This window comes from Montipora capricornis, chromosome 1, assembly GCF_036669925.1.
Source record: "Montipora capricornis isolate CH-2021 chromosome 1, ASM3666992v2, whole genome shotgun sequence".
In the NCBI taxonomy this organism is placed as follows: domain Eukaryota; kingdom Metazoa; phylum Cnidaria; class Anthozoa; order Scleractinia; family Acroporidae; genus Montipora; species Montipora capricornis.
Window position 1 is genome coordinate 20,267,020 of NC_090883.1, and position 22,385 is coordinate 20,289,404.

At 43.5% G+C, this 22,385-nt stretch overlaps 1 protein-coding gene across 3 annotated transcripts in view; it reads right to left on the reverse strand.

Moving 5' to 3' along the window:
- The window catches only part of LOC138052252 (condensin-2 complex subunit G2-like), an 83,151-nt gene that overhangs the window by 7,760 nt on the left and 53,006 nt on the right, over nucleotides 1–22,385 (reverse strand). The window contains exons 24-29 of one of the 3 annotated variants that reach the window (XM_068898658.1): nucleotides 18,449–18,580; nucleotides 17,493–17,581; nucleotides 17,140–17,242; nucleotides 14,428–14,527; nucleotides 13,684–13,761; nucleotides 1,092–1,201 (exon numbers count right to left, since the gene is read on the reverse strand). In XM_068898658.1, the coding sequence (XP_068754759.1) occupies nucleotides 1,092–1,201; nucleotides 13,684–13,761; nucleotides 14,428–14,527; nucleotides 17,140–17,242; nucleotides 17,493–17,581; nucleotides 18,449–18,580 (612 nt within the window). Of the gene's footprint in view, nucleotides 1–1,091; nucleotides 1,202–13,683; nucleotides 13,765–14,427; nucleotides 14,528–17,139; nucleotides 17,243–17,492; nucleotides 17,582–18,448; nucleotides 18,581–22,385 lie in introns of all 3 variants that reach the window. The other 2 variants (XM_068898667.1, XM_068898650.1) reach the window with 2 other exon arrangements.

Consider the following 22,385-nt stretch of genomic DNA (forward strand, 5'->3'; position numbering starts at 1 on the left):
CAAGAAATACCTCTTACTAACCGAGTTCGAGGCCTGTACTGTAAGTTATGGACCGAGTTTTTTCCCGTTGATTTATGGCCCATGCGCTTCGACCATAAATCAACGGGAAAAAACGAGGATCCGTAACTTACAGTACGGACCGAGAAAACGGGGTTAGTAAGATATTTATTATATCTCTGAGGTTAACCGCAAGCGGGCAAGGAAACTAGTCAAAGTGAAGCGGAAGGTTCAACTGCCACAAAGAATGCCGTGCCAAAATCCCAAAAACTAAATCTTCTTGGCTGTTAAGTTTGAAATTGTTGCTTGCAAGATTCAAACAGTTTTCAGTACAAGTTTATGCAACAGAAATGACATGAAAAACTCGCTAGATGATGTTTTGTCGAAATTTTAAATTTAGCGGGCTGTACTGTAGAATAGACCTCTTTCATAATGGCGGCCAAATAAATTATTCTTTTGTTTTAATGCTAATAAGCCCTACTAACCTCACTACGATGAGCAAAGTTCAAAAGAATATTTGCTTTCAAACGAGGGCAGTAGGTCTAATTAACATAAACACAAAAGAATGTAAAGTTGGTCGCCATTTATGAAAGTGGTCTATACGGCCCGCTAATTTAGCCAATTACAGCGCACGTACTACTGTATCTGAGAGATATAATAATATTTGATAAGAGATATGCTCCCAATATGCAACCTCTCAATTAAACTTTAAGACTGATAGTATAAAATAAGGGCTTTTTAATTTTGACAAAAACAACTCAAGTAATCCAATTTTTATTTGAGGGAAACATAATGACAACTCTGCACAAATGCCATAATCACTAACTTATTAACTTAATGGTCGTCTTAGGGTTCGAATGGCTAACACATTGAATAAAACAAACAAGTCCATTATAGCATTTGTTGAAGCAGAGTTGTTTATTCCTTCCTTCAAAACTGCTAGTGCTTGCAAACGGGAAGTCTGAAGAGCTGAGCTGCGATGAACAACGAGTGATGGGAGACAGGAAAACAGAGCGCGGGTTCTTGAAATTGAAAAAAAAAACAAACAAACACAGCTGGCTTAATATTTACCGCAGAAGTTGACTAGCCCTTACCTGAGGTAACACATCGCTTTCTGGTGTGTCACAAGAAGAAAGGATATCCAACAGATTTTGGAGGATCATCTCTACAGGTCCGCTTATTAGACTGACATTCCCTGCTGTTACTGTTGAAGGTGAAAAAAATAACATTAATGATGCGTGAGAAATGCATTGAAATAAGAAAAAAAAAAACCATGGGTACAACCCATCTAACATTAAGTAGAACCGGTAGATAAACTGGTGGAGCTGGAAAGGGACCTAGGAAGCTCATGCAAGGCCATCCAGCACCGCTACGAGAACATCTGTATCTTCAAACACAAATGGCATTAAATTCATTCTAATAATTTCCACACTTTTTGAAGTAGTCGGGCCTGGAAATTGTGCAGCAACTTTTCAGGAATAAATTTATTATTATTATAATCATTATCGTTATTGTTCTTCTTCTTCCTCTTCTTCAGTAGTGGTGTGGGATCGTTCACGACCCTCTTGATGGTTGGAATTGGAGCAGTCTGATTGGTGGATTCAAATTCTTGCAGGACATTTAACTTTGGGCGGGAAATTCAAACGTACGTTAGGCGGGAAATTGAAAACTCAAACAATGATGTCACAGAGACGAGACTTCTCCCTTTTTGCGAACCCTCAGGGAACAGGTTGGAGAGTTTTGCGTAATCATGTTGGATATTCAAAGTTGGGGTGTCACAGAGTCCTAGTCCCCTCACGGTTCAAACGAAAAAAACAAGACAGGATATTTTCTCCCCAATCAAATGGTCTAATAAGAAAACTATATACAAAGAAACCATGAAATTGAAATGATGAAAAATGAAGGTAAAAAAGTGGAGAGGGTGCGTCTCCATAAGGTAACCACTCTCCTGAGAAAAAAACTATTTACAGAAAAAATGGGAGGGTAGGTCTCCATGAGGGCAACATTGTTTCTTTAAAGGCTGATTTGGATGGTGGCTGGTCGATGAGAGAATCCCCCAGAATACAATCATCCCACCGGTCACATCCGAGTAGAGTCTCCTTAAAGTCACCTAAGTTCTGTAGTGTCACTACTCAGTTTTTAGATCGGTGGTGCAGGGCACATGCACCATGTACAAAAAGGTTCCTTGGTGACATGACGGATTGAAGGGATCCACATCCAGAACAAGGTCATCCCACCCATCACGCCAAGAAAGAAATCAGTTGCTCTCGTTATCACTGAGTACTGGCCAGAAATCGTGTACCCACCCAAAATTCCCTATCAGGGCCAGGATAATTCACAACCATGTCCCTTAAAATGTCACCAACACTCTGAATCTCCGCTCTTCGGGCCTTGGTCTGGGCTCGAAGCGATCGTCGACAGGCTAAGATGACTGCCGCTGTATCAGCGACTGTGTCATCTACTGGCAGGGTTTGAAAACGTTCAGAGCGTCAGATGGGTTTGGGAGGTGGTGGAATCAGTTCCTCGAGTTCCGCCACCACTTTGTAAGCCATTAACGCCGTGGTCGGGGAGGCCTGAAGCAGGAGTTCGTCTAGACGATCCGCGGTCTCCGTCAGGTCTGAAGACGAGGAGGTACCAAACAATTTACGTACGCCAAGCCTTCTCTCAGCTATTGAGGCGTAGGAGGCTGGAGACTGTACTTACATACGAGCCAACCGCCACTGGTTGTATCGATGATATGGGACAGACGGGCATCGGTCACCATGACTTCAAGCAAACATGAACCCAGTGCCTCGCATAGTACCACAGCTTCTTTTGAAGATTTTGTTCGCAGTGGGTTCCATAATAGCGTTGGTTGTATCCTCGAATCTGTTCACGGACGGCTTGACTATAGCGTTAATAGGATTCGTGTCATTGTTTGTGATGGGAGGGGTAGTTAAGCCAGCGTTGGTCATGAATACGTTCTCGGTATTGTTCGTACTACCCACGCTGTTGCCTCAGGATATTTTGGTGATACCATTTGCGACGTGCTCTCTGGAGCTGCTCAATGAGGCCTCCATACCTGTGAGAGAAAATCTTGGTGCTCCGCAGGTACGGATAAGGTTCCCCTGAGTCTCAACAACTCATGTTGTCGACGCCTCCAGGCCTGAACCAAGAGTTCCTCCTGACACCTCCGTGCTTGGGCAAGAAGATCCTGATGCTCTGGTGGTCGTTTATGAGAATATGTTCTGAGGTGTTCGACGTGAGACACCGCTCTTTCTGTATTTCTCGCCATCTCCTCTTCTGCTCCTTGACCTTGTCCAGGTTGGCTCATTTCCAGACTTTGAGCGGAGCGAGACCCACTTCCTGACAAGAACGTCTTCAAAGAATGATTAAAAAATTTTCCTTTCCCACCAAGAACAAAAATGCTCCGAACTCTCCCCTCCCTGAAGTTGTCCTGGGTTTTAACGTCATCCTGCACATGTATCGTATCAGATCAACAAACAGTACCTAACAGATTGGATAGCTCAAACGGCAAGACAAGAGACAGTCGATGTCAAGGTTGCCGGTTCCAGGTTTTTTTCCAGTCATTGACAAAAACATTTTGTTTCTTCCGTTTTTCAGACAATTTGGTGTGTTTATTATTCAAGGACTGTTTGAATGCTTTTTTTTATGGAAAAAAGGATGGGAAACATACCAGGGAAACCATTTCAAGCTATTTTAGAACAGCTGTTGGAAAATAACATCGAGAAATGGAGGTTCATGATGAACATAAATATGTGTATACAAGTTGTTTTTTGTGAGCCTGTGCTGTGTTAAATGCTACTTCAGCCCACTTTTTTTTGCATTGAACATCGTGCTAGATCATCAAGCTAAAGCTCTTATGAATGAAAATCTCATCATTGGAACCTAAAAGTTCTGAAAGACTGGTTTAAAAGGTTCTGAAAAATTCCTGGAGGGTTCTTTTTCATCCAATTGTGGTAAAAATCCGAGCCATTCACAGCCTCCTCGGGAAGAAAAAACGAAAGGAAAAGAAAAAGGATTGGGCAAACTAAACATAAACACAAGTTGTAACATTTACAAGTTTTGTTTCTTTCAAATAACTATTTACAATGTATCTCAATTGAGGCATGAACAAAAAATCCATCCACAGCCAGGGCAGCAAAAAAGGTCGGACCAGTAATAGTGGCGGTGACTGCCCACACGATGAAACTGCCCACATCTCAAGCACCGGAACCAGTCTAGATTGGATCTGGGGGGCGGGTTGGTGGTCTGGTGGACAGCGAAGGCAAGCCACGGACAGATGGGTAGGTTTTCTAGAAAAGAAAGAAAACGAGTCTCCTTGATGACAGTCTTCAGGTGAGCGTTGAAGGCTAAACTCACCAATCTCCTTGACCAGGGATACCATCTTGTCCCTATACTCCAGCCGTGTCTTCTTCTTTAAAATGAACTCTTCCAGTTTTGGTGGCAGAAAGTCCCAATAGTTCACCATCTTCAAATTTTGGGTCTCTTGGACTGGAGTTCACTGTTTTATACCGATCACCTTGCCTCCTTTTCAACCACACTTCCTATGGAGGGACTGGGGCAGGACTCCCTCTAAATGCCATGTAGCTTTGAGAGCCCATATCTACCCTAGTTTCAGAGGACTTTGAGGACCCATGTTTTCAACCAGACGAAAAAAAAACCTGAGTCTTACTTTAAAAAAAAAAAGACACAGGTCAGTAATAAAGGAATCACACATGAATGTCAAATAAAACAAAGTTTAATCAGAATAATGACTGTTTTACATGCGTTTGGGAAAAAATTTAAGTGTGGCTTGGCACTGGGAGTAGAGAGGTCCTGGGCTTCTGAGGTGCTAGAAATCGTTGGGTCTGTTCGTGATTAATGTAATGGGTATCATGTTCCAATCCCCTTTGACCACGCATCCATTGCACGAAATGACAACATTCCACTTGGGGACAGTGGTGATGTAGCGAGTGTTGCTCATGACCACAGGAACTCACGGATGTTAGACGCGGTAGATGGTGTAATTTCGGACACCCCAAGGGTTCCAAATCGATGTGAGGAATCCCCCAGGTGGTCAACCATCGTTGCTTGATGATACTCCTTTTGTGAGTATAGGTCGCTCGGGGGTCTTATGTTGTTTGTTGAGGCACATGACATCCATTTTTAACTCATAGGCCAGATGGGACGAACTATGTGAGTAGTATGGGAGCCCGTGAATATGAGTCGTGCAGTAATAAGCCGTTTGTTGATCTTCAAGCGAGTGGAGGAGGGCTTGTAATGACTCGAACCCTTTTGCTTTCCGGTCCAATCGCAGCAACCCAGTTCTCGAGGCAGAAAGGTGGTACACCGTTTGTGGGTGACATCCGTCAACAACCAAAATCCTTCTGGGTTGATCATGATACACACGTTATCATGAAGGTGAGTCCTCTCTGTTGATGGAGTCGGAGTCTTCTTCGTCTTCTCAGAGAGGGAAGTTGAGGTTGTCAGCCCATTGAAAGAGGTAGTGATACTAATTGCAATTCCAATCGGGTTCCCAGTTCGCCAAAAAGGAGGCAACTGATCTTTATCTCTGATACAAATCTTTCTCCAAGAGAAAGTTCATGTATCAATAGCACACTTCCAACCTCACATCATTCTTTTGTAGTCCGATTGTCTTTGTATCAGAGTGAGACATTGAGATCGTCAGCTTTCAGGTGGAGGTAGTGAACAAACTGGCACTGACGACAATTGTGATCCAGGACCCAAGTTGTTAGGTCGTTGATAGGTCATTCGTCTTTTTCTTCTTTGCAAGTGTTCACCAGACAGAATCCAGCAGCAAGTCTATACGTTTACAGCACCTCTCCAAGCTCATGACAAACTGACTGTTCTGGCTGGCGCGACTCTTTACATACCAAAGGGTGTTCACGTGGACAGAAGCTGAAGACATTTTCTAAAGACCAATGACAGAGCGGTTGGAATGTTCCTGACCTTCAACGTCCTTGATGCCACTCTGAGGAACCAATGACAGGGAGGTCGGAATTTAGCTGACCTTGAATATCCTTGACGCTACTCTGAAGAGCCAATGACAGAGCGGACGGAGGTAACACTACCCTCAAGAACCAATGACAGACCCTGGAATTTTACATCACGTGCTGCCGTCCAACCATAAATGTGCGAAACGACTTTTATTAGTTGTCAGTTGTCTTGAGAAAAAGATGAGTACCTCTTGCCATTATGGAGACCTGTTGCCTGCTCGCTATCTGTTTTAAGAAGAGAAGGAGAAGCGGGACAAACCAGCTAAACATTCTCATGCTAGCAAGAAACAAGAGGTGGTCCGCCAAGGAAATCCACTGTAAAAAAGATGTGGAGAGGGGTTAGAAAAAGCAAGAAGGGAAAAAATAAACAAGATGTAGCGGAGTTGAGCAAGCCACTGAAACCTTGGACACTCTCGTCACCTCAGACCGACCACCACCACCGACAGAGATGGTGGTGTGGATGCCTCTCGGTGTGGAATTGAAAGAACTGTTAGAGTCAGTCCCTGATTTGGACCAGTTGCCCAGCTACGAAGAGATGATGTAACCCTTGATTGTGCCCCTACCGGAGCCATCCCCAAAGCCCAAGGTAACTTTGTGTCCATTCCACGAAACTCCAATAGGCAAGAACTAGACCAGAGGTGAACTGTCCTTCGGATATCTCTTTTCCTTAACCCTTTGGCGTCCTAACCGGCCTAAACTGGACAGACTCGTCAATGGGAACCCCTGGGAGTCAATGGGTTAAGAGTACGATGAGGTGTGTCCCTTTCGGGTGGTGGGTGTGGATCGAGCCTACGAATGGCTGGCTGAAATACCACAGCAACTCCATTACGATATCAAGACGCTTTTCTTGATGTGTCACCAGAACATGCCCTGCCGGTTCTTCCAATGCTTGGACTGTGAGTGGTCGGACCAGATCTTTTAGCACTAATTGCAAGAGGCCAGAAAGAATGGCAGGAAAGGAGAACGCAAGGAAAAATCCAAGGGGCTGGCCAAAGTGGACGTCCACTGGACCCTCATCAAGCCCGAAAAAGAAAGAGCTCGAAGAGCAAGAAGCCGGCCCCGTAAAGGTGATCCCAGTGCCAAGTCTGCCCGAGGAAAAAATGCACGAGGAATTGGACAAGTTCACCAGAGAACAGCGATGGCAGGCCCATGCCAAGAAGCTCTGTAAGCAAGAATCTCTAGTGGCAGGTGTGCTGTCAACGCACCCACCACATCACACCTGCACTGTTATGTTCTTGCTTATGCAAACTCAAATGTCATGACCTTCAGATCGATTAAAGTACAGTATAAATAAAAGCTTGAACCTTAAAGTCTGAGTGTCATTATCTCGTGTGCTGAGCTTGGACGTCTGTTGAGAGCGGTCGTCGCTCATGTGTCCCAACTCCCTCATCGTGAATTCGGACAACGGGTTTATTGGCATTTGTTGACTTAGCTCTGTCGGCAATTCATGAAGGTGCTCGGAGGCACAGACCAATGGGATGGATTTCCTACTGTCGAACCCATCGATACCCTTGCGATGTTCGAAGCCATGAAAGAAGGGATCAACTATAGGTGGAGTAATTTTGTCATATATATGGACTGGTTGACGATGATGCTCTGACCTGAACATAGTTTTCATATGTGGGAAATCCCAACCATGCTGGTGTTGATGACCCATTGGCTCGTCACCAAAACATGTCGAAATGGAAACGCCAGTGCCGCATCGCTGCCAATCCCATTGTGATTGTGTACATGGATACTCAAACCCCGCGTTCATTAGGGAGCATGGTTCGCTACGGTCAAGCTCAAGGATTCACGCGGGACGAAGCCTTACGAGAATTGCAAGGGGAATTGGCTTACACACTGCATCGCCCTGCCCGACGATGGCTTGAGATGCTCCTGGTCTTGGTGTTTCAAACAATGGCAAGCCGATCTGGTGGAGATGCAACCTCTCTTAACAGTCATCGATGTGTTGTCTAAATACCCGTGGGTGGTGCCTGCGAAGAACAAGACGGGTACGTCGGTGACTCAAGCTTTTGAACAAGTGTTACCACAAGGACAAAAACCCCAATGTTTACAGACGGATCTGGGCAAAGAGTTTACAATGCTCCGTTTCGTCAGATGTTGGAATGAGAAGGGATCCCACACTTTTCAACGCGTGGGAATGCCAAAGCATCCGTAGTGGAACGCTTCAATCATACGTTAAAAGAACGCATGTATTAGTATTTTACCCCACGGAATACTCGAACGTACCTGAACGTGTTACCCCAGTTGTTAAAGGGGTACAATCACACCCGTCATCGAAGTATTGGCATGGCCCCACAAGACGTCACCGATGACAATGAACGAGCTGTATGGACCAAACTGTATGGCAAACGTTCGAAACAACAAACTGGACCTAAATTCAAGGTGGGCGATCGTGTGCGTTTGCGTGAGAAACATTGCCTGTTCAAGAAAGGCTATCTCCCTGGCTGGACCTGTGGTCACCTACAAATTGGAGGAATTGGATGGCACGCCCTTGGAAGGCCGCTTTTACGAGCAAGATGTCCAAAAAGTCACCGCGCCTGACGTCGCCTTGCTCCGAGTGGAAAAGATTTTACAACAACGTTGACAAGCGGCGAAAGTCTGATACAGTATTGTGCAAAAGTAATGCAAACGAAGTTCGTCGAAATTCGTCCTTTGTTCTTGCGAATTTTCCCCGAAAAGTCATCCTATTTTCGAACGATGTTTTGTAGGGTTTGAAACGAAAAATTCACGATCTTTCTCGAAAATTCGAGATAGCGAAATTCGAAATTTTGTGACATGAATCGGCAGCCGCCATCATCAACATTGCTGAACAAGCGTATGTACGCATAAATAAACTAAAATCGTATCGAAAATAGATTCAATGATGCAACAGTTTAATCGGCTATTTCCAACGAAAAAAACAAAATGATTGCCTCACACAACAAAAACTGTGATTGCTTCCCAAGTATTTTGTTTTAGCAACTTTGATTTTGTAGTTTCGCTTTGGAATCAAAACTCAAAAGCTCTCAAGCAGTGCATGTCTCAATCCGTTCCAGAGGTCAGTCATACAAAACAGTCTTCGGATGTCTTACCTTATATACTGAATTAAAAGTAATAAGCTTGTTTCAAGCATTTTCTTCTTTAATATCGACTGCAAGCATCCACCTTAATGGGTCTTCCAGAATGTGGTAGATTTGCTACCGGGCAGGTGAGTCGAAGTTTAATTATTCGTGTTACACTGGCGAAGCTGACGAGTAAGCCTTCTCCTTTCAACAATTTAAATATCTCAGCTGGGTGGAGATCTTGCTTGTAAAGAACCTCGATTCGTGCTCGCATGTAATTGGAAACTTTTGGCATGATTACCACTAGATAGTTTCAACGGGAATGATTGTAAGTGCACGCTAGCACCATTGAACTCAAGTGGTTGCTATGATGATACAAAAAGAAGTATGTGCGGAGTCTGGGTTACGAAAACATGGCGTGTGTCGACGAGTGGCCTTGTAGAGCCAAGAAACGACCGAAGAATAATTGTGTAAAGAGCTGCGCAAATAAAGAGCGAGATTTCGCTCAATTTTTCGAAGTCATTTATCGAACAGAGCGATTTTTTGCACGAAAATTCGAAGTCAATTTTCGTTCCGTTCGCATAGTTGGAAACAATAGGCCTTGCGAATTATCATGACTTTTTGTTGAAAATTCTCTTCCATCGAAAATTCAATATTTTTTCGGCGAAAAGCCAGGAAAAGTCGCGAATTTCGGCGAAATACGTTTGCATTACTTTTGCACAATACTGTAGTTAGGTTTGCCCCAAAAATACAATAGTTGGGTCCTTCAATCAGCCTTGACCTCGCTATAAAAATGACAAGAGAAACAACAAAAAAATTGAGAGATGTCTTGTTATGCCATGCTGTTAAGCGACGCGCCATGGGCTAAGTTCCCCGACAATGGGCCGCCTAACTTCAAGGCATGGTTGCCTAAAGATAGTGTCTGGTAGGAGGAGGACGATCAATGGGAAGTAGGATTGTCAGGCGTGTGGCTCCCTCCTACACCCACTGCTCCAAGGCATCCCAAAGACATCCTGGTGCACCCAGACACACGTTAGATTAACAGTAAGAATCCCAATGGATACCTTTGCATGTATTAATTCATGTCCCACGATGGGGTCCGGAGTCTGAAGCCCGACGGTACAGACAGTTCGACGGTGGTGCAAGGTGCCAATGAGTTCCTCTATCTGGGATCTTGGCATCCTTGCATGTTGGGCAAAGACAAACGATATAAAAGGATGGGAGCTGAGGAAGACAGCACATGATGCAACGTCCAGGCGTTTGAAAACGACAACAATGCGGAGGCATCCTTCTGTTGTTAGCTTTGCCTTGTTGCATGTTGTACTCCTTTGGCTACGTTCACGCAACATTGTTGCGCTAAGGCATGCGAGTTAGGTCTAATTCTTGTGCGCCAGGGGCCTGGGGCACATGCACATTGACTTGTTGAGTTGAAAATGATGGAAATGTTGCGTGTGTTTGGCCACCCCGTTCAACACATGTCGCAAAATCATGCAACAATGTTGCAAGATGTTGGATTAGAATGTTGCGAGCATTTGGCCAGGCCTTAAGTCATATATTAAATAAGTTGGCGACCAAAATTTATGATCTGTCAACCAAATTTTTACCATGTTGTGAGTATGCTATTGTGACTGCCCGTGCCCTGCACCTGGCAGGCTCCAACAACAAGGAACGGGACAAGTGGTTCAGAAAGTGTCAATGGCATTGCAACAAAGCCGCTATGGCTCTCTTGGAGAAAACCACACTCCATCCGGGTCCCATGGGTCTCCAGGAACTGGTAATCTTGGCTCTAGCACCCTGTCTCTGCGATTATCAGATGATTGCTGTGGACTCGTATAATCAACAAGGTTGTCACCACTGTTCTGAAGGGAAAGGCATTCACTGCCCTGGTTGCGAACAGAATGAGTGCGACAATTTCATTCAGGTGTACTTGCACAAACGTTCTGCCCACATCCCGTCTCATTGCAGGCGCCAATTTTATGGGGGTGCGTGCTTTCAAAAACACCAGACCAAGACCCTCAGTGGAAAAGCATGTGGCCCCAATCAGGCATCGCTATGTGACTTGTGTCACAAATGTGCGAACTGCCAAAAACTGCTTCGTTCAATGAACGAACAAGACGACATCGGTGTGGGCACAGGGAATGCCCGTCGTGCCACGAAACGACTCACTTGAACCAACATCAATGCTTCGTGCAAGTCCCCACCAACCCTGAAGAGCTTGAGGAGCGAGCATGCACCATTCAAATCAACTAGCTGACCTGACTCTGCTGTGAGGCACACAACTACCCCAATGCTGCTATTGTGGGCTAGGAGGAGGACAATACCTACCACGGACTGCTACTGGTCGTTTGGGATACAGAGGCCATGTAGGTAAACGCGCTTCAAATCTTTCATGGCAAGAATTGAAGAATTTCTGCAATGGATGGAGGAACTCATGGAGCAGGAAACACGCTACTTCACAGCTCTTGTCCACAACTTACTTACTTTGTCGTGAGGCGTATGATTGAGTGCAAACAAAAGTTTAAGGCCACGTGTATGGGTGGCAAACTGCTGGAGCTAGCTCATTGCAAGGGTGGGTACATCCGCTTTATTGACTCAATGTCGTTCTTTGCCATGCCTCTTGCTTCCTTCACCAAAAAATTTAGCTTGGATCCCAACAATTTCAAGAAGGGTATTTTCCACATCTCTTCAACACCCTTGCGAACGCCATCTATGCGGGTCCCATGCCTGAGAAAAGAGAACGCCCCTGAAACCATTGCACCTCTGACGTCTCACTCCTACGAGAGGGGTGTTTGACCTTTCATTGTGAGTTTCGTGAACACACTGGCTTTTGTCCCTTTGACAAAATGACCATCGCTGGAGCTTGCTAGTCTGCACGACTATCATCTCATTCGCATGCCGTTTGTGCTCAGAATCATCTTGTTTGTGATGTCATTGCGCAGAATTATATTGTCTTCCGTTACATTTACTTGCAGTGCGAAATATGTGACAAGTCCGGCATAAAGAAACACGCATTCAGCACTGGTGGGATATGATTGGTCAACTGATTTAGCTTTGGGAATACTAGAGTCCCTTCGCCGAATTCTGCAACTGTCAATCAAACATTAAGATGAGCAGAATAAAAAAGTGAACAATAACACTAAAGATTAAAGAGCAGACTGTTTGCTTCATTGAAAGTGACATGGCAAACAATTCTTTTTGTTGATACATGTATGAGTTTATTTGGTTCAACAGACCAGAATAGAAGTGTCTTAGAGAAAAACGTGAAACGTTTTAGTTACGCTGGCTTAATGCTTGCTTATTCCTCATGCTTTATCTGTTGCCCGCTACCTAGAAAAATCTTGAAATAAACCAGCGCAATGTGTAAATATCCAATCGATGTAATATTTTTTCTGAAAAACAGACCTGTAGAGTGAGTTCACTAAGGACTTTTCCGTTCATTGCCAGTTGTCTGCACAGCCTCATCAAAGAAAAATACACAAATGTTGGTTTTATTGATAATGTAAATTCGCCACCGTACAGAGATTCTAAAAGCTGACGTTTCGAGCGTTAGCCCTTCGTCAGAGCGAATCATCAAAGAAAAAGCCTCTTTCATTTTATCTTTTGTCCGTGATTTGCTAGTGTCCAAGTGGGAACGTCTTTTGTTTGTTGCAAATAATTATTCAATTTTCGATCCGTTCAAATGGAATAAAATGTATAAAAGGATCAGAAACACCTAAACCCATTCAGTTGCTTAAAACTACCTTCAACACAACAATGTTAATATGCTAAGTGAGCGGACGATAAATTTCATTATTAAATTGACCGCCATTTTCACAGCTATTACTGATTTCATGCTTAAATGAGGCGAAACATGGCCATTGTTCATAGAGGCCGAGCTTAGAGTCATTAACATGCACGCGCGAGGTTCAAAATGAATCAATTCAACTCCCAAAGGCCCTTAGGACGGCGAGGAATCAAAGAGAAAAAATGTATGTTTCAGAAATGCTGGATTTGATACTACTTCTAGACATCGGATTCCCTTCATATGTTTTATGCACCCTTTATACTTTTTAAGAAAACATATCCATATGCAACCCAACGTGTTGACATCTTCATTTAGAAGAAATTCAGTTTCAAAGTTATCATACAGCTATTTCCCATACTCAAATTTACCCAAAATAAGTCAAGTTGAACACAAAATTGATACAGGTTAACGAGATGGTACCGAGTCAAAAATGGTTGTTATTTTATTATGAGAATTTCTTCTTTAAAAGCCATATGCAACCCTTTCCAAATTTTATTTAGTTAAGCTGTAACAGAGTAAAACGCAGGTGGACCTTTCCCTGTTGCGGCCATTTTTCTTTATTGTCTCATGTCATTTGTCGTCTCGGCCTTTCAAATTTAGTGCCATTGCACCCGTGAATATCCCGGATGTGTCATACAATTCTGCGCGATGGTAATGATAATGTTTTCATTAAAGGAATTCCACATTACCGTTTTCGAGTTTTAAACTCCTGATAAACTACAGATTTCTCCTAAACACCCTAAAATAATGTGACATTTCTCCTTCAAAATGCTGTTTTCCGCATGTGCAATAACCTTCGCAGGCTGGAGAGAAACTATCTGGTATAAGGAGACCACACTTGATGACCCACACTTACCGTCTGTGAGGAAAATACTGTGCGCTGCTTGATAAAGAAGTTTGGCGAGTTGGGGCAGAAACTTCACTGCATTGCAACCTGCTGGCACAACCGTGAAACCATGAGGACTACACAACCGTATGGATCGCGGGAAATCCCACAAATCAGTGACACGTATGAAATGTACATGTCAAGTGCAAAGAACTCGTAAATTAGGGAAACGCGATAGTGGGAAGCTAGGAAGTAAAGCTTGTATGGACGTCCCACATGGAACAGCTCAAACATGAAATGTGACAGCTCCTTGTGCACGATCACGAATAGCCAAGTTGGTGGAAAGAACAATAGCATAAAAGCCTTTAGGGAATTTCACTCTATTATTTTGCAAAACTTGAGCTACATTTTTCTGTTTTTGGACCAACATGGGCGTCTTATCACATGAGTGACATCAAAGAACGTCAGGTAAAAAAGACAAATGAACAAACTAAAAAACCACACAAAGAAAAGTAAAAGCGTTTTGGACAGTTGAAAAAGAGTGTGGACATGATGGGCTTTCTTGTTTTGGACTACCCAAATTATTCTGAAGACAAATAACCAAATGGCTAAAATAAAGGCATGTGCTTTCTGTAAGCGTCGTTATCTGAGGAAACATTTATTTTTTTGAGGTACTAATCCAATTGTGGAATAAAACAAAGGTGTCCTTAGATGAGCGAATTTAGAGCAATTCAAAAGTGCAGTATGAACTGAAAAAAAAAGACAAAAGATTACCGAGATTAGCAAGAGAGGTCGTAAAAACTGCTGTTTGAGTGTAAAATTTTTCTTGTGCAATCCCAAGCAGAATCATCTCACCCAGGCAAGTTAAAATGATCTGTAAGGAAAGATAATTTACAAATGAGCCCACTGTGGTAGTACTCTAATATATTTAGGACCTTGTTCAGACTAGTCCTGTGTCTGGTGCCCTAGCAAAAGGACTAGGCTGAACAAACTTTCTTTCATGATGTGACCAGCTTGCCCAATATGTTCCACTCCCACTATGATTCAAAGTTGATATAGATACCATGTAAAATCATCGCTAACATATATCATCCAAATGACCTTACAGTACCGCCTGAAAGTATTGACCCCTTTACCGCGTCACCCTGTCGTGACTTTCCCTCGGTATATATATATTCCCACGGTAGGCCAATTTTCTGCCGAGGGAAATTTACAGCTAGGCTCTGAAGTTGGTTCTGCGGTAGAGTTGCAAAGGGTTTCCGTTAACTTCGTGTTTCAATAAGCCAGGTTATAACGTTGAAATCCCACCGAAGAACAGAAACTGGACAAGTATTGGCTGTAAATTGTGGAAAGCAAAAGAGGATCGTAGCCGCTAGTCATGGACCTTGGTGCGAAGAATATATCCGTAGCCAGATTCCGACCACATTTGAAACCTTCTTTGTGACATATTTTGCTGGCAGTGATTATTTTGAAGACTTCTTGTGGACTGTTCATTCGAAGGTTAGTGACTCGATTTCATTTACGCTTGTCGCGCTTCCGTGGACTTTGCCGTCATCACATTATTAAAGTTTTATTCGTTTAAGTTTATGCGAGAATAAGTCCGCTTGTTTTTTGCAGTTCAGTGTACAAAACATTTATTATCTCGATATCCTGCAGCCAGAGAGGGTTTTGACAATATATACAAAACTGAAAGCTTACATGTTCAGGGTCTGGGTGACTGGCTCTTGCAATGCCCGGTTGAATGGTATAAAACGCTACTATTGTAGATTCACTTCAAATTGACTGAAAAGTCGGGTTGCTGGTCACGGAGAATTTTCAAAACACATTCAACATATCCTCGAAAACCTTGGGTGACCAACCGTTTGTTGCTCAAAGTAAGACTTATGCAAATATTATTCATGCTACTTTCGTTGTTGAGAGTAACTAAAGAGAAAAACATTCCAAGGAAAGAAACCAGGATATCAAACCCCTGAAGTAGTCGATAATTATTTGATCTCAACTGATAAGATTGCTTTTGTGCTCTGGTTAATATTTGATCATTGGTGCATATCGGCATGGCTTATGTGACAGCCGGCTGCTGAAAGAGTTGCGCGTGAAAGCGCAACATGAGCATGGGAAGAATGTCAACTTAAGAATTAGGTCGTTCTTTAGGCGAAATTTCACAATTTCCCAAGTTTGTTTCGCTTGCTCGTTTTGGTCTTCTATAATTGGTATGCAAACGATGAGCGTTCAGATAATTAAGAGACTTCATTTCTCCACTAATCACGGTCTATTCCTAAATTTGTTTTCCATGTGTAGACACATAACAATTTTATTGCTGATGAAAGCAATGAAAAAAGAAACCGTTCTTAAATTATTCGTCGACCGGTACGTTTGGTCTCAGAATAGCACCGACAGAGGCTCCGATGCCTCGCAAGAATGTATTAATTAAAATTGTAATTTGACAAGTATAACAATAATATGTGAAAGGAATACTTGCTTTTCACCAAAATGGCGATGAAGACAATCGCCCAAGTTTGAATTGAGAGTCTCCAAATAAAAAAAGGTCAGACTTACACGAAAAGAGATGCAAAAAAAGAGATACAATCAATTTTTTTTCGAAACCAAAGAAATTTCTCACGCACACATACAGTATTACAGCCTCTATGACAATGAGTGTTTCGTTGGTTGTCCCTAGGGGTCAATACTTTCAGGCGGTACTGTATAACTTCATACTTGTTAAACTCCCAAGCCCACCATTTAATACAATTCACTAACCGGAGTTGTAGGAAATTAATAGCAGAGAGCTTAAGAAACAACAGCGGTGAGAGCAACATCAACGTGGCCACAAAGCAATGATATCATTGGTTAAAAAACACGTGTAACACGGATTTTAATACATATTTCTGCAGGCTTTGCATAACACGGTGGGCAAACACAAGGGGCAGGGACATGTTGCATCGACAAAAAGGTGTGTAGTACACACTGAGGCGACACATATTTGGGTCGTGTAGCAGGGACATAAAGCAGGGACAAAATCACAACATGTGCACACACATGAAAATGTTGTAGGGACATGTCCCCTCGTGTGAGCTGATACTTTTATAATTGTGCAACACCAATCTTTGGGTGAATTTGTCCCCGTGATGTGTTCCAGTCACACGTGTCCCACGTGGGACACGTCGTGGGGACAAAATCATCCCAAAATTGGTCCAGTGTATAAGGGAACTACATTTACCTCCCCTAACGCATTGGTTAAAGCCTTTTAGAAAAAACAACGAGACCAATGTTAAACCAGCCATTACAACCTTTTACCAATCGAAATGTAAGAGTCATGGGAAAACAGACTGTGTGTGTATGGGAGGGGGGGGGGGGGGGAAGGAGCACACCAGGAAAAAATAGACCACAGGACCCTACGTTTGAGCATACATGTAGGTCTCTCTGCTTCTTCAAAAGTTTCGTTCGAACAAACAAGTAAAGAGGAAGTAAACAATTACCCAACTGTACCTTGACAAGTTGTTTAACTAGGGAGCTGGCTTTCTCCTGTTCCTCGTGCACTCGTTTCAGATTCTTTGCGGTTGCATTTTGTAATGATGTGCTGAGGAAATTTCTAAAATACCGTTAGATGTAAAAATGAAAAATTTGAAATGAAACGCAATGACAACAAAGCTAGGCATCTAATATTTTCTTTGAAGGTCACAATGCCAGTGAAGTCAATAACACCCACAGGTGCCGAAAATAAACTTCTCTTGCTCACTTTTAAGAGACTTTTTTGAGAACAAACTGGTTGTTGTTCACGACATCCAGCGGAATAGAAACCTTCAAACTTATGTGATAAATGACGAGTTGAAGAGACTAACCTGCTGATGCTTGGCAACAATACTCTATCAGCCCAAACTAGAATATTTTCCATGGCGACCATAGCTCCCCCATATTCCTCGTTCTTTTCCTGCAAGAGTATGCAATAGAGAAATTTGCTGTTGTTTGTTTTGTGGCAAGCCCTTTGAATAAAGAGCAAGGCTGGAGTTTATTGTTAGCCTTTTCCTAATATAAATGTCATTGGTTTTCTTATGTACCTAAATCACAGCTAACTAGCATCAGAACAGCATGATTTGTAAAGTTTGTATCGTAGCTCAGGTCAACTGCAGCCTCTCGCATTCATTCCAAGTCCAGGTAACGAAGCATTGGTAAGCAATGGATCATTGAAATTGGATGCAATATCAACGAACCATTACACCCAAGAGTCGCTTGAGGCCCCATTTTCCAAGTCGGTTGGGTAACTATGTTGGTCACAAAAAATGCGTGTCCAATTAAAACACGATTTGACGCTTTTTAGCTATCAGCTCCTTGATATTTCTTAAATTAAAAAAAAAAATGTTTGGACCAGTGTATTGCCTCCACAATTCAAAGCTTATGCATATTTTAAACAGAAGTGAGAGCTTACACCATGGACTGTATTTCAAGCTATTTGATAATTTTGAAAATGCCGGGAATTCTCGAAACAAAAGCCATCATTGAGTATACCATGCAATGTCACTTAAAATCTGAATTCGACCGCCACATTCTCATTAATGAATAATGTTTTTTCCAACTTTAATTTCTTGCACTCGTTCACACAAACTCAAATGGGAAAAAAAGCACGGCCCGTGAAAACGAGGTTAGTCATGCAGAGGCTTTTCTTTTCTCTTGGCAATCTTATGGAACAGGAAAGCACACCATGATTTAGTGGGCCTCCCGCTGTATAAAATACTGCCCCATAATTGCCCATTCACCATTCACAGTGCATATGCTATATGATAGAAGTCAAATTGCTTACCATATGATGCAAGTGAATCTCTATCAAGCAGTAAGACTGAAATACTTTTTGATAGAATTCTTCGTCATTCGAAGACACAGATAGACTCTCAGGTGGTGAATCACTTGATGTTAGACGAGATTCAATAGTTGCCTTACAAAAAAATAATACAAAAATGAAAAACACAATTCGCCCACAGTGTACATACAATATCATCATCAATCCAATTTTGATCCAGGTTTACCCCGGTAAACGGGGCTGGCCAAATTTACCCTTATTGTCAGCAATCTTTCTAACTCCCACTCTCCATCTCGCTCGATTCATGGCAACCTTTTTCTCCAAACCAACGCTCTTGCTCTCCTTCTCCACTTGGGTCTCCCACGTCTTCTTTGGTCGTCCTTGCTTCCTCTTGCCCTTCACTTCAAACTTCCATCATCCCTCCTCAACACATACACGTACCATCTCACTCCATTTGCCTTTGCCATCTGAACCACTGTTTCATTCAATCCCAACGTCTCCATCAGGTCCTCTGTCCTCTTTTTCTCCATCAGTTTTGCACCACACATTGCTCTCTCAGTCCTTCTCAAAATTGCTATCTCATTTTCCCTCAGACACCGTCTCACTCTCATATAACATCGCCACTCTTACACAACTCCGATAAACCATTCCTTTCACCTTAAGCGAGAACCTTTTTGAGTTCAGCAACTCTCCACATTCCCTGAACTTCACCCAGCCGATTCTTGCCCTTGCTCTGACAGCTGTCTTGCAGCCACCACTTGCATTCACCCTATCCCCCCAAAAACAAAAACCTCTCACCATTTCCACCTTTTCACACAACTCCTCCACCGGTTCCACTAATCCATCAGCTTCCTTCTTGCATTTTCCACACACAAAATCTCTCCCCAACCTCTAGGTCACCCTCTTTACTTTCGCGCATATTCCATGGATCCATTTCCCTTACTCACAGACACTTCACCCCACTCACTACCACTTTTGTCTTCCTGAGGTTCACCTTCAGCCCCTTGCTCTCGAATGCTTCCTTCCATTTCCAGAACTTCTCCCTCAGTCCCTCCATCGTCTCACTCATCAAAACCAAGTCATCTGCATACAACATCTCACTCATCAAACCATTTCTCACACTCTCCGTAACCACGTCAACCACAATTACAAAAACCAACGGCGACAACCAGGGGTTTCAACAGAAGCCGGTTACTCGCCGTATACTGCCGCCTGCTTTGCTTTGCCACTTTTGCTAGTTTGCCTTGATTTTCACTAAAAATGCTATCATAAACTTGTCAAACTGCCGCCTTCAATGGGCTATCATGGACGGCTATTTCAGAAGTTATTGAAACCCCTGGACAACACGGATCCCTGATGCACACCAACTTTCACGTCAAACTCCTCGGACAACTCTAGCCCAACTCTGACTCTTGTCTTTGCACCTTCATACAAACTCATCACTGCTCTCACCATTGCCTCTGGTATACCTCTCTTCCTCATTGCCCACTCCAATACCTTTGTTTGGACCTCGTCAAATGCGTTCTCCAGGTCACAAAAGCACATATACAACTTCTTCTATTGTAAGTACTCCTCTTGTAACCTCCTCAAAATTAACACTGCATGTATCGTTCCTTTGCCTGGCATAAAACCGAATTGCATCTTGTCCACTTTCACCATACACCGCTATCTCCTCTCAAGCACCTTTTCTACAATCTTCATTGCATGCTCTAGCAACGTCACCCCGCTATATGCCCCACACTCATTGCATCCCCTTTCCCCTTCAAAATCGGTACCACAACACTCAGTGCCCACTCACCCGGCATTACTCTTCCATCCAACACACCCTGACACAGCTCTACCATCATACCAATCCTGATCTCCCCACTAGCCGCTATCATTTCAACACTTACCTCCGAGGGTCCAGCAGCCTTTCCCGCTTTCATTTCCCCCATTGCCTTCACCACTTCCTTCCCGACTAACCCTCTCAAATGGCCCTTCCATCACGTCTGCCTCCACCTTCTGATTCCCACTCATTCTCTTCATTCATAATTCTTTCCATGTGCTCTTTCCAGACTTTCCCTCTATCTTTCTCACTGAAATTCAGCCTACCGTTGCTTCCTCCCTCAACATCTATCCCATCCTTTTTCATTGACTTCACAAGCTTCAACACCTTGTTTGGATGCTCACTCAGCCCTCTCAGCCGCCTGTTTAATTGCTTCTTTGCCCTATTCTTCATGTTCTTGCATCCGGCCTTGTTCGCCTCAACCCCACTTTTACACATCTCCTTATGTGAATCGTTCTTTCACCCTATTGCTTCCTTCACGTCCTCGTTCCACCACCATGTGTCCCCTTGATCTCTCCTCCCTTTCTTCTTCCCACATACTTCATCACATGCCTTTAACACCCCTTCCTTAAAACATTTCCACAAGTCCGTTGCATCAGCGCTTACCAGCCCTCCTACTCTTCCTTCAAATTTTGCCCTTGTATCACCTTCCTTCAGCTTCCAAATCTTCCTTCTTCCAATCGATTTCTTTCTCACCACCTTCTTCTTAACCAGATCCGTGACCACCAACCTGTGCTGAAGCTCACCTGGGATGACCTTCACATCTCTCATCTTTCTATTTCCCTTTCTCACCAGTGCAAAGTCAATCTCTGTCTCATTTTCCCCTGCCCTGTACCTCACTTTTCTCTTCTCTCCTGTTCTGAACCATGTATTTGCCACACACAACTCCTTTTCATCACAAAAATCTAACATCTTTCCTTCAACATTTCTCTCCATGCACACCCTCACCCTGAATCAGTTTCCCAACATGTCCATTAAAGTCACCCATACCCAATACTAGCTCACCCATTTTGTGCAGATCCCACTCCCTCCTCAAATCATCATAAAAACGCTCTTTCTCTGCACCCGTTCTGCCACTTTGCGGACCATACGCACATATAATTTTCACCACTCCTTCCTCAAGTGCGATCACTTCCGTCATCACCACCCCAGCCTTTGGGTTGGCTGGTGCCCATGTTTTTATGCTGTCATCATGAGGGTTTTATTGGAGCGCATATTTTCTACGGGAGCATGCCCTTCCTTACCCCCAACCTCGGTTTTCAGACACTAGTGGTCCCGAGACTAAAGCCTTTCCCACGATTTTGAGAAATGTGGTGGAAAACCATCTCTGGAAGGCAGGGACACTACTCCCTCCTGAGACCCCATATGGAATCCCCTACCCCATAATAATAATGATCATAGTAATAGAGGGGCACTGGGATAGGACAGGTTGGTGCCTTAGCCTACAACGTGAATATGGACGCTCCCGCTCACCAGAGTCTTGGGTGGCACCTTTGGCAGTGCCAACAACACCCCGGCAGGTGTCCTGTGGATCAGCAGCGCAGGCCCGGTTGTCATCCTGCTACTGCTGAACAACGACAGAAGAGATTATGATGGTCCAAGGAGGATAACAAACGGTTGTTTGAATGTTACATCAGGATGAACCAGAGAGGCAAGGGTACAGGACAGGATTGCAAGACCTGTGGAAAGCCTGTAACATCAACAACAAACTAACTACGTCACTGAGCACAGATTGGCTGATCAAGTAGGCCAAATTAAGAACAAGAAGTGGCTAGAGACGGTGGAGCAAGAGGAAATAGCAATACGAGTAAGACTTCAACATCAGGAGATTGAAACTACAGAGCTCCATGCCACAGCTACACCAGACTATGAACATCAGGAGACTGAAAGAGAGAAGGATTAAGCAGAACATCAAAACTTGGAGAAAAGACCTGAACAAGGTAAAGGAAGTCCGAAGAGGAAACATGAGACTGAAACAAAGAGAGAGGGAAAGGGTGAACAGAAAATATCATCTTGAGGAAAGAGGCACTTTGTATGTCTCAGGCATGTTGAAACAAAAGATCAAGGCAGGTGGAGTTGATCTTGTTCAAGGGTTCTGATTTACGAAACTGACTG